Genomic DNA, 12903 nt, shown 5'->3' with positions numbered 1-12903 from the left:
CCAAGTCCTCACCTTTCCAGCCTTACCAGTGTTAAAACATCTCCTTTCCAACAGAAAAACCACACTCTTCAAACCTGGGGCCTGGGGGAAGGGGGTTAATCCCAAGAGGGAAGGAAACTGATGGACACCAGGCCTAGCTCTGCGTTGTTCCGCCTTCCCTAGAGGGGAGCGTGAGTCATCATTCTCAGGGCAGCCGCAGGGCTCCTTCCTTCCCACCCACATCTAAGACCTCCCAAATCAGGTGGGGTCTCTGGGGCTTGGGGCCAAGGTGCCTCCTACAGGCTGCACCTCACAGCACACAGTCAGGGTCCAGGTGGCCTGGATGTCCCTGTTTGTAATGGCAGGGCGGCCACCAGACACAGATTACAAAAATGTTGCCCAATTCCCACCTGAGGCTCAATTTCCCACCAAGGATGAGGCGCAGAGGTGGCGATCCAGAACTGTCCCCTGCACCCCAGTCACGGTCAACCCTTTGCTGGCAGTAGCAGTGCTCAGCTCCTGAGAGCCAAGGTCCCTGTATATCCCCAAGGAGTGGTCTGGGACACTGGGAGTCCTGGCCCAGCTCCTTACCCCCAATCCATGTCTGTACCCTCCACAAGCCCAAAACCCACTGATGAATCAGATGGCAGTGGGTCCCAAACGTGGCTGCACCTCAGCGGCATCATACATTTGGGTCTCACCCCAGACCTGATGAATCTCTCAGGATGAACCCAGGACTTGGCATGTTTAACAAGGCCCCCAGGTCAATCCCAATAGAGGCAACCTTATACCAGGAATGTGATAACTGGAGGCAGGCATCAGAGGTAGATGGGCGGTTTCCATAAAGCCCTGGCCTCCACAAGGATTAGACCTCAGAGCCGGTGTGGCCCTTGGCATGTGATGGCTGAGGTGTACACGGTGAATGGGGGTTCCGGGATGGAAGGAGCGGGTAGAGTGAGGGACAGGACAAGGAATAATCCATGCAGGGAAAAGGGTCCACAAGAGCCATAAGCCTTGGGTAGGTGGGAGGGGCCAGGCCGCTCAGGTGCTCAGGACAGGTAAGCCCTCCTAGGAGTGAGGGGTCAGAGAGGAAGAGAACAGAGAGAGCTGGTTTGGCCCAGTCCAGCTGTGCCTGCTGCCTCTAGGTGTAGCGTAGGTTCTACCACCCAACCATCCCCAAGCCCCCAGACAATCAGATGGAGAAGTGGGACCCTTCGGTGCAGGTGATCTAACTCTTCCCCCATCAAAGTCCCAGCCCAGCTTCCTGTCCTGGCCTGAGTGTTACTCTGCTCCTTGGCTGGACTGGCATGGTCTGCATTGGTGGCAAGTCCATGGGGCAAGGGCCAGGTTACATGCCACTTGGGGGACTGGGCCTCTCTCAGTGAAAGTGAGGCCTATGAAGTGGGAAAGAGCGGAAGTGAAGTGACACCTACCTGAGCTGCCAGCGCTTTCAGAAGCACTCCTGGACATCTTAGGCTGGCCATGTTTGCTGCTGGCCCGCCCAGACCCCGGTGGTGGGGGTCCCGAGGGAGCAGGGGCACCGTCTCCCCTAATGGTGCTGAGGTCCTGCATGCTGAAACTCCGCAGTCTCTCCGATAAGGCACCCTGTCCCTGGATACAACACAGGAGGGGCACATGTCAGAGGCCTGACCCACAAACCACAGGCAGTACTGGGGGGCAGACACAACAAAGCCAACAGGGAGCTCTGACAGTCAACGAGGTGGAAATCAAACCTGGAAGGACCCTGTGCAGGGGCAGGTGCCCAGTGTACCTGCTGGAAACACGGAGGGCCAAGGTCTGGAATATTCCAGGGCCTCCTGTGGGGCTCAGCAGTTGTTCCTCTGGCTCTCAACTCCTTCCTCCCTTCAGATGCCTCTAGGAGATGAGCCAGAGCCCCAGACAGACCCAGGGCCAAGGGCATGACCACTGCCTGCAGTTTCTGCTCTCCAGGGCTTGTCTGCTGTTTCTCTGACTTCACATAAATAAAAATCCTTATATAGCTATATTTTCCTCAGTTTCCAGTACACAAGAATCTGGTCAAAAGTCAACACCTAACAATCTATGTGCTTAATCTCTCCTCTTTTCAAAGGAAATGAAATACAGACAGTATTTCTAAATGCACGACAACAGCGATGTCTTTTATCTGCTCACGTCACTGTTTATGGGGCACATTTACTCCCACTGTCGCATTTGAGCTTCATAAAATACCCAAAGGGAATGAGTCAGGAAGGAAAATATGATATTAAAAAAAACAAACCCTGCTGAGTGTAATCAGTTCATATTCTGAGGGAGCCATAGAATGCATCTCAGGGGGAAATTGTTCTTTTGTTTGGGAAGCAAGATCAATCCCTTACAGTTCTGAAAGGGAAGATCCTCGCTGTCTAGATGAGAGAACGTGTGTCAGAGTGAAAAGGACCATCACAAAGGCTCAGGGAGAGCGGACAGCCGTGCTTTAGTGTGCTTCAGGGGCTGCAGACGAGACAGTGTTCGGGGGAGAAGGAAACCTGAGGGGGAGCAGGGGCTGGTGGGAGATTGGGGTTGTTGAGAATCAGGTTGGGATTTGAGCAAAAAGTGGCAGGTAAATAACCACTAAGCACAACAACGAGCTCTTGGCATGTTCAGAAATAGTGGAGGGCGTTAGACTTCCCACAGGTACATGGGACCCTGGGGGATGGGAAAGAGGCATTTTATTTGCATAATGAGAAAAGAATGGTCCTAAAGGGCTGGAGGACTTGGAGACACAAAGGCACAACAGATATAACAGAAACAACAAATTGGCACAAAATTAATGAGAACATCTAACGAGAGTGCTCTGGGCTGGAGTTGTAGGGGATTGATGAAACAAACAAGCTTCGTTAAGAGGCTTTCAGAGATGGTAGAAGCGTTTGGGGATTTTTTCATTTGCTTAATAAAATAATAATAATAAAAATGGGCCACCAAAACACAGCAATTCCCTGTAGTGACCTTAATGAAAAAGCCAGCTAGACAAAGGAGCAAATGCAAAATGAGTCCCTTAGAGGGGGCAGGGAAAACAAAAGCTCGCAGACAGGTTACAAGAAATGTCAGAATAAAACAGATACTTTAAAATATGAAAAGATAAGTTCTCCACCTACCAAAGATATAAAAACAATGCATCCAGAAAACTAACAATAAAAAGAAAACTATTTAAATCATCAAATATATACAATTAGAATTACAAATCCAGGCAAAAGGGTTTGGGAGGACATTGTGCGGAAAGAGACAGAAATCACCCTAGTCCTCAGACACTGCTCTGGAATGATGGTGGACAAGGCCCACGTCTGAGGCCTCGCCTTCTAGACATGAATAGTTGGTGGTCTTTGCCAAGAACATGAGGGTAGGACCTGCTGCCCAGTGTAATCCCTTCCAAATCTAGCAGCCAACGACCCATGCTTATTCTACTCAGAAACATTTTAGATATCTAGAATTTAGAAGAAACTAGAGGACTAAAGAACAAAAACAGACTCTGAAAAGAGGGAGAAAATCTGCTGATAATTATAATGGAGTAACTCAATGTTAGGATCACTTTCAGGAAAACCACTCACTGACTTGCCCTTGCAGTCACCCTCCCATTTATTAATTTATCTGGCCAACAATTATTTATCAAGGACTTTCTATGGGCAAGACACTGTGCTAGGTGTTATGAGGAAATACCAAAAACACAACTTGAGTTTTGACAAGGTGTAAAAAGACAACTGTACAAATAACACAAAAGTGCCATCCCAGAAGCTACAGAAAGTGAAGATTAAGAACAGTCACACCTGGATTAAAAGTCCAGTCTTATCACTAACAGCTGGGTGAGTCTAACCTCTGTCCCCCGCACTCCTTGCATCTGCAGAAGGGCAGCCACATGGCAGGATGGTGATGAGGATTAGAGGAGATTATGCCCGCAAAAGATGTCAACTACAAAGCCCAATGCATAGGAAGTGTTCGAAAAATGTCAGCTATGATGATGTTTGCTGCTGCTGCCTCAGACACACAAGTTGCTGTTGCATAAAAAATAGAAAGATCACTTCTGGCCAGAAGGACCAGGAGGGCCTTTGTGATCCCAAACCCAAATAAACGATCAGGAACTAACTCCATCCATGTGTCTGCCAGCTCTTGCAAAGGCTCAGCAAAGTGTCTGAAAGACAGCGGCAGCAAGCATCATACACGTCGGTTTTAGCACAGCCCTCAGTTCCACTTCCCAGAAGCCAACCAGCCCAGCTCCAATATCACCAGCATCATGAAGACTGGAGGTGGCAGAGGCAAGGAAAGAAGAGAAGGAGATAATAATAGCTCTGTATCCACCTAGTCCTGTCTCGGAGGGAGTCACAACAGCGGGGATATAAGGCTCTTGAAAACAAATGAGCCATACTCGTCAAAAGCATCTGAGATAGTTCAAATCAATCTGTCTCTCTCATTTGTAAACCTCACAGCCCTGCTCTGTCTCTACTCAAAAGCCCATTTCCATCCACTCTCCACAAACGCCATCCCACCCTGCTTCAACTCTGCTCTAGAGAACCTTCAGTTTGTTATTCTGGAAACAACCAGGAGCTGTTCACTGGCATTTTGCAAAACTGGGTTCTCTATTTTAGAAAAATAAACTTGGATTCCTGAAGTTTGGAAAAGTTTGATGCCATGTTCTCCATAATTCAATGAGCCACACGACCATGTTAAAAGTTTTGAGAAGTCCTACAGTATTGGGGGTTAACTCATCCCTAATGTGGGGTCCACCATGGGATATACTGTTAATTGACCATCCACACTTGATCTTAGCCAAAAGGCCAAGAAGTGATTAACCATCCAAAAGTCGTTCCCTACCCCACTCTTGAAATAGTAAGAAAAAACAGATTTCCCCACCTCTTGTATAGCTATGATAGTTATGTGATACAGTTCTGGCCAATGGGAGGTAAGGGGAAACCTGCTAAGGGATTTCTGGGGAAGGCATTTTCTCTTCCTGATATGCAGGAGGAGAAAGGCCTAATCCTGCTCCCTGCTTTCTGTCTTTGAGTGTGGTAGAACTACCATCCTGTGATTAAAAGACTCACAGAGACATCCATGCAGAGCCTTGACATCACTAAGTCACTGGAATAATGACGGCACCCACTTACTCCTAGACTTCTTGTAAATAATTTTCAACAATTCTAAGATACACATTTTTCATCTCTGAAACTGGGGTGGGTCTTACAATTGCTGTTGCTTTGACATCGCTGTAGCTGCCTACACACAAATGCACTTGGTTGGTATTCCCCTATGGCATGACTGGACAGCTGAAACCCCTGAGTGTTCAATTTATAAACCATTTAAGAACCACCAGAAGAAGAAATATGAGTACAGGTTGTCTTCCACTGACACCTTCTGGCAAGATCAAGAATGTGGCAGCATCCAAACTGGCAGAATGGATATCAGCAGCACTGACATCCCAGTGACAACGGCTCTGCATCACGAACGCTCTGGAAGGCACAGAGAGTGACACAGCATGGTCATAAATGAATACAGAAGAGCTGAGTTGAAAAGTGATTCATTCAAAAGAGTCAGACTCTGAAAGTGAAGAAGCGAGGTTAGGAAGACCCCAGCCCATTTGTTGTGCTGTATGTCCCTTTGAATGTATATACAAAAATGACACACACAAAAATCTATGTGTAAACAGGTCTAAGAGTCTTTTTAATGCTGAGTGAAAGAGCACTGTGCTCTAATTTAATTGGCAGTATTTTCTTCCTGAGTGGTACCTAAGATAGTGATGTGTCTGAGAAACCACACCGCTTTCAATTCAATGCAGTATGGCTGCATTTCTCAGAGAAGCTTCTCTAACATTCTCAGCTCCCTGTCATATGCTCTCAGCATAGTCTCTACTTATTTTTTGGATTCCATACAATTCTATTTAACTACTGGCATTGTGAGTCGGTTTTCCTTCCCCTCCAGATTTTTAAATTTACTACTGCAGCCTTGGCACCCACCGCTCTACCTGACACACATTAGGGGTCAAGGAGTTGAAGGAATGAACAGATGACCATTTACTGAGCAAGCCCTTGAGTCAAGTATGGCAGCAGGAAACCCCCATCCCCACCCCAATGCATCAGCCAGGGTCCCAGGCCTGAAGGAGCATCCTGCTGAACTGGGCGCTGGGCTTTGTCCACAAGGAATGTAAAAAGGTGCCAGAGGTCTGAGGGTGCACAGGACAGAGGGCGCACATCTGAGAGGCGAGGCATCCAGAGAAGACCATGCTTGACGTGGCCTTGGAGGACTTGGGTGGGTAAAGATGGGAACCAGGTGGAAAGAGAAGTAGATCTCTTAGTATGCCACCACTCAGGGCTGCCACTTCACTCCACCCCAGATGAGATCTTTGAAGTTTTGTCTGCTAAGGAGATGGGGGTCCAAGTTATACTGTGCTAATGGCCCAAGGAAGGCATTAGTGAAAGCGCCTGCTGAAAGTTTACAGGGTTTCTTTTAACACCACCATTCCATTGGAGGGCAGGGGCAGGAGTGAGACCTCCTCTTCGCTGTATGCCTGCCCTTTTTGGTACTTTTAGAATTTTGTACTATGTACATGTATTAACCATTAAGAAATAATTACCAAAAAATACAATTCACTTTTAGCAACACCTACAATACTCTCCCAAGACCACCTTGAGGACCCCACTTTGTAAATACAGGGCTTGCAAGATGCTGAGAAATGCCATCTAGACCAAAAAAAAGAAAAAAATACTACAGTGTATTTGCCCTCCAGCCCTGAGAGCCTAGTCTCAACTCTGCTTCTGGGGGCCTTGACCAAGTCAACTTGGTCTTTCTCAGCCTTGAAATTTCATTGGAAAATTAAAGGGTTGAACAAGATTCCTTTCCAACTTGAAAATTCCGAGTTCAAGAATGTATGACCCTCTTCTACGGTGCATTACCTGGCTCTGATTACAATTCCAAAATAAGAGTTTCTAGAATGCTTTGAAAATCTCTAGAATAAATGTTGGGTCTCCTAAGGTAACTCTGATAAAGGGTAAGTTCTAGCATGTGTTTTTATTTTTTTTAAATGTCATGTATCAATTTCCTCCCCAGTCAACACTGAGTTTAGAATATGAGCCATAGGAAAAGCTAAGAATTCTGGGGCCCTTTCATGAACTAAGGTCAGCCTACTTCAGGTACATCTGAGCACCTGCCCCTGGGGCTGTCAGCACATGTCAGCCCTGCCCTCGGCACCTCGCCCCTGGAAGAACCTTTTCACAGCCTGGCAAAAGGGAAACATCCTTAGCCTTCCATGAAAACAAATCTCCTGCTTGTATTCTGTCGGGATCTTGCGCTCTTGTTCCCAACGGTGTTATAAGCACTGTTTACCCAGTTTGGCTGTGATTTCTTGTTTACGTGTTGTTTGCTTCAACAGAACCAACTTACTGCTTTCCGGCAATGACACAATATGGCCCAGTGGTTCTCTCAGCTTCGCTCCACAGAACTGCAGAAATTCCACAGAAGTGGCAAGGGCAATGGTATTCTTGCTTATTTGAATCTTTTTTCCTAGCTAAAATGCTTACAAAAGTGGACTTCAAGAGGTAAACCGTATAACTGAACTTTCTATTAATCTAAGAGCTTTCATTTCTAGTCCTTCCCCCAGTTTGTAAGGGATTAAAAAGCCATGCAGCCAACACACACCAAATTCTGTTTGTTTTGATGTTTTCTTAGTCAGGGGAAAGGCGTGTGTTCTGGGAAGACCCAAACTTTTAATAACCTGGCATTCCAAGTAAAACAATTTACCACTAATAGAATGTCTGCCATGATGGCCCATCGAGTCCTGATTCAACACAGCAGCTAAGTTTGGTTGTAAGCCCTGGATGAGGTCCTCTTTCCAGAGGGACACACCCAGTCACAGGGGAAGGCTGCCACAGAGCACAGATTGGACACCATCTCACCTCATATACTGGGTTGTCGGAAAAGTCATGACATATTTTTGCAATGAAAAACATAGAAAAAAACGCGTCATGACTTTTCCAACAACCCAATATATCTAATTCCAAAGACTGATGACAATGAGAATAAAGACACAAGGTTTTAGTGTGTCAGGCAACTGACAACAAAGCCACCAGCATAGCCACATTTCCCAGTGGTAGTCAAAGAGAGTTAGTACTTCCTTCGGAATCCCCGTGGGGCAACCACCTCACTGACAGTCACCTCTACAGCTCCACATGCTCCAAATCAGTGCCAGGCAGGCTCCTCACAACATGCTGGATGAAACCTGGGGCCTTGTTTGTGACATAAAAGTAGATTAACAAACAAAAGAGAAAGAGATAGGGTTTCTCCCTACCATAGCATCAATCATCAAATTGAGTTCATTTTTCAGGCATCAAACAAAGAAAGAAAAAAACCCAAATAAGTTAATCACATGTTAGATGCTACCAAATTTATACAAGCGGCTCTGGAAGGATGCTGAAGTGGATCCAGTTCTGGGATTAATACACACGCACGCACACAGGTGTCAGTCGGACAGGCACCTGGTTCTGATCCAGACCATGCGCTGGTGGACAGAGGTGGCTGCTGGCCTCTCTACCCCACTGGATCAGTTTGTAGTTAGTCATACCTCTCGACGGGGTTACCTGCCCTTCTCTGAGATCCAAAGAGGAGACAAAATGAAATAGTCGTGCCACCTGATAAAGGGGAAAAGAAAAAAAAAAAACGCCATGGGCACCAAGCCTACAAAACAGGGTTGAAGAGAGCCATGCTGCCCTCACCTCCTATACTCGCTCACACATGTCTTCATTCATTCATTCATTCACTCACTCATTCATTCATTCATTCACTCGTTCATTTGCAGCAAATGCTGATGTTTACAAAACTCTGCATGAAGCCCTGCAGAGGAACAAAGATGAGTATGAAACACGATACAGTTCTGCTCCCAAGGAGCTCACAGTCTAGCTGGGGCATCAAGACACAAATGCGCACAAGGCGACAAATGACAAAGATGACAAAGTATGTGACAGAAGATTAGAGGAGGGAAAGACTACTGCTGGCTGAAACATCCGGGGGGAGGCCTCATATAAGAGCTCAAATTCAAGCAAGGTGAGGACTGCATCATCAGAAAGAAAGGGGAGCATATTGTGGCTGGCGGGGTTTGGGCCAATGTGGGAGGTGGAAAACCTGAGGTGCATTTGGGAAACCGGGGCAGAGCCAGCCTGAGAAGAGGCTCTGGTGCCTGAATAACAGGGAAATGAGCCTGGCAAATAGGTAGTTGGGCTGTCTACCTGTGGACTTTGATGAGAGCTCCACAGAAGGTTTCTGAGTAGAGAGCAATGAAAAGAAAGCAGGATTTTAGAATAATGACATACCATGTGTCACACACTGAGAACTGGCACAATATCTGCTCTCCCCTTCTTCCTCAGGTTGGGCACATGGATGTCTGGAATACAGACTGTATTTCCTAGCCTCCCTTCTGGGAAGTGCCCTTAGTGGGGGACGGAATGCAAAACCAAATATTAACCATCGAGGGAAGGCTGGTTTGGTGCTTCTGGGTTGGAAGAGGCTGGACCTGAGGTGCCAAAAGAAGGCTGCTGAGGAGGTGAGCAACAGGGGCGAGGAGGAGAGACAGGGCTGTGTGGAATAACAACAGGGCACAGATGAGTCAAGTCCCTGTAAACCAGCTCAGGGCCCAGGCATCTGAGTCAGGCTGGCACCCAGGTGACAGGGCTTGGTGGTGAGGAAGGACTCTCTACCCCAGCGGCTGGTCCTCCCCTTGCATGTAGAAGTCCGCCACTGAGGTGAACTGTCTCAGCTGGAAGCTTCACCTGGCTCCACGCTTCCTCCTTGGAGAGGTGAAGGCCCTGAGGAAAGGCTAATGTGCTAGCACATCTCTCTTCCTTGCAAGGTAAAGTGGCACAAGAAGCCTGTTGGAAAGAGACAGTGAGAGGGGAGAAAAAACCTAAGGCGGGTGGGGGAGCACCCACAAGACAAACTTGTTCAGTTGTTAGTGAAAAGTAGAGCCTTGGTTATACTTACATTTAAAATGTGCCCATATTATCATAAGCGATCAATCTTTAAAGAAACGATCTCATGGTAACATGTACGCGTATTGCAAATTCCTTTACCTGCCTGGTATGTACCACCTCCTGCATTTAAGGGTTGCCCCAGCCTTGCCTCAAGGTAAAGAGGGAGCCTGCCTAGCCAGCGTGTGCTAGCTGGCTTTTGCATATTAATGAACCTTAACTCCTAGAGGTGTTTGATAGAAAAAATGGTCAGAAGGACAGACAGTCCTTAAAAGTATCCAGGGCTGTAACTGACTAAAATTCTCAGTGGCAGATGCGTCTCTTGGGCACTCAGTCACAGGACTTCAGGGCCTGGTGGTGTAATCCAAATCGAAAATGGTGAGAAACCATCAGTCCAGTGTGTGTGGAGGAGAGGGGGGCCATGGTGGTACTTGGAGTGGTGCAAGGAATGCCGAGTTCTGACCCCAGCTCAGCAACTAACAGCTGTGTGACCTTAGGCAAGCTACTCAACATCTGGGCCTCAGTGTCCTCCCCAGTGAAGCAAGGGATCTCAGAAGACGGCATCTAAGGTTCCTTCCTGCTCTAGCAACCCATAGTTTCACATTCCTTCTCTTTTAAGGAGGAAGGGGGCAGGTGCTCACGTGTGGTAAGCTGCCCGCAGGGACCCACTCAGCTCAAAGCTGAAGCGGGGGAAGAAGCAACTGTATGGACAGTCAGGCCCAGAGCCATGAGGGACGCAAAGGCCAGGGCAGGAGAGTGGCTGCCCAGGGAGTCACAGCACAGGCTGGGACAAGAGACCCTAGATCCACCCGATAGTCTGAATTGTAAATATTTCCCAGTGGCAGCATCTGACTTGTTTTTTATATTCTGTCCAACAGTGAAGAGAAGACCTCAGAGATCAAACCGACATGAGTAGAAGTAAATAACAGGTAAGCTTTATTAAGCATTTAGTATGAGCGCGACATCTTGTGAAGTCTGTATATTACATCGTGAAGTCTCTCTGTCCATCTCATCACTGTTGTGTGGTAGGCACCGTTACCATGCCCATCTTGCTGGTGAAGAAGCTGAGGCTCAGAGATGTGCATCGGTAAGTGGGGAGTTGGGATCTTTAACCCCTATCTGCTTATCTCCAAAGCCACTTGATGCTAAGCACTGCTCTATTGGCTGGGACAGCAAAAAATATGTAAAACAGCCCTTCATTCCTTTAACTGAGGATCTACTGGGGATGCAGATAAGACATGGATATAAATGACTACAACAGAGTCGGGGAGACCAGTTCCACCTGGAACCAGAGAAGGTTCTGCATAGGTGGCAGCATTTGACCTTGAAGGGTCAAATAGGCAGAAACAGGGGCAGGTGAAGAACCAACATGAGCAGGACAGAGAAAATTCTAGAAGTAGTGCAGAGTTGCTATTTCTAGAACAGCACAGAAGGTGGTGCTGTGAGTGCAGTACAAGCAGAGCTGCAAGACAGGATGGCTGGGATCAGGGTCTGACTGCACAGGCCTCAAATGTGAAGGAAGAGGAGCAGGGGAAAACTTGGGGAGCTAGTGTAACAGTGCAAGCTAGATGGGAGGGTGAGGAGAAGGGGCCTGGAAGGAGGCAAAGGATGTGAAATGGGCAGAACTGGAAAAGTGGGAGTCAGGGACAGCATTAAACACGTGAGAGTTAGAGCCTAGGGGCCTGAAGGATGGTGTTTCATAATCATCAGTAAGATGGGACACAACAGGAGGGGCAGATCTGGAGTTAGGGAAATGCTTACTAAAGGTACCAAGGAGACAGGGGAGACTTTCTTGAGACACTGGACTTGAGTCCCAGGCAGAGAAGCCAAACTGGGAAGCAAGTGCATCCAGTGACAGCGGAAGGTGAGAGAAAGGACGAGATGGCCTTGGGAGGGAAAGGAGAGCAAGGTGGAGAAATCCCACCCAGCACTGAGGGAGTGAGGGGAGGCGTGAGCTGGAGAAAACAGTCAAAAAGAAAGAGGCGACCGAGAAGTTGCTGCATCATCACAGCCAAGAAAAAGCTCTCCCCCCTCACATGTGACCCTAGAAATGCTTTCTCAGACCTCGGAGGCTCAACCAGGCTCTTCTCTGAGGTCAGGCAGGCAGGCTTCTCCATTTCCACTTAGACCCCTGATGCTACAGATAATCTCCACAGGTAAACATGGAATAGAGAGCGGGCAACTAACATCAGACCAGCAGCTCTGGGTGAGTTCAGGCCCTCCCTCTTCAGCTCCTTGTGAGGCCGGGGCTTTGCTTGTCTTAATCCCCCCACCCATCTACCAAGTAGAGTGAGGTGAGGAAACATTCCAAGTAGAAACATTTAGGGAAAAGAAATCCAGAGGGGCCGCGGATTGAATGACAAAGCCAAGTGTGGCAGAACAGCACTGGTGTCAAGTGCTGCTTGGTTCCACTTCAACATGCTTTGGAACGCTAAGCTGGATGTAAGCCGATTTGTTTGGGAGACTGGAGGGTAGGGAATACTTCCAAACTTTTTTCAGCAGATTGTCCATAACAGTTTAAATATTCTTGGTGTTTAAAACCAGTTGCTGGGGTAAATTCTAAATATTAATGTTACGTCCCAGAGTCTTCAGCTAAAACAGATGAAGGCTAACTTGATGAAAGCTAGTACAGTGGCTGGGCAATAGTCCCCGAGGGGCGAAGACACAAGTGTGAGGCTTCTTAGAGTCTTTGGTGTCACCTGAATTCATCAGACACGAAGATGTGAAGCAGAGAAGTGAGACCAGGGACCTGGAAGGGACAGCAGTCTCCTCTTTTTCCCTGAAAATACCTCCCAAGCACAAGCTCATACAGGGAGGCTTTTTTAAAAGAAAATCAATACCTGCCCTCTGATTAACTGCAAACAGGTAGTGTTTTTTTCTGGGTTTTTTTTTTTTTTTTTTTGCTACAAAGAAAACAAAGCAATGGCAAACAATTCCAATCTGGTCAGAAGCCCCAAATCACTAGGCT

General features: G+C 47.4%; 1 protein-coding gene across 6 annotated transcripts in view; it reads right to left on the bottom strand.

The window, feature by feature from the left end:
• The window catches only part of REEP1 (receptor accessory protein 1), a 123552-nt gene that overhangs the window by 15691 nt on the left and 94958 nt on the right, over positions 1-12903 (bottom strand). For 2 of the 6 annotated variants that reach the window (XM_019631508.1, XM_019631512.1), the window contains exons 6-7: positions 8451-8603; positions 1413-1590 (exon numbers count right to left, since the gene is read on the bottom strand). In XM_019631508.1, coding sequence (XP_019487053.1) covers positions 1413-1590; positions 8451-8603 — 331 coding nt within the window. Of the gene's footprint in view, positions 1-1412; positions 1591-3092; positions 3123-8450; positions 8604-12903 lie in introns of all 6 variants that reach the window. The other 4 variants (XM_019631510.1, XM_019631513.1, XM_019631509.1 and 1 more) reach the window with 3 other exon arrangements.

The sequence above is a fragment of the Hipposideros armiger genome, unplaced genomic scaffold (genome assembly GCF_001890085.2).
Source record: "Hipposideros armiger isolate ML-2016 unplaced genomic scaffold, ASM189008v1 scaffold_1003, whole genome shotgun sequence".
Classification (NCBI taxonomy): domain Eukaryota; kingdom Metazoa; phylum Chordata; class Mammalia; order Chiroptera; family Hipposideridae; genus Hipposideros; species Hipposideros armiger.
The sequence above is the reverse complement of the archived record's forward strand: the minus strand, read 5'-3'. Positions and strand labels throughout refer to the sequence as shown.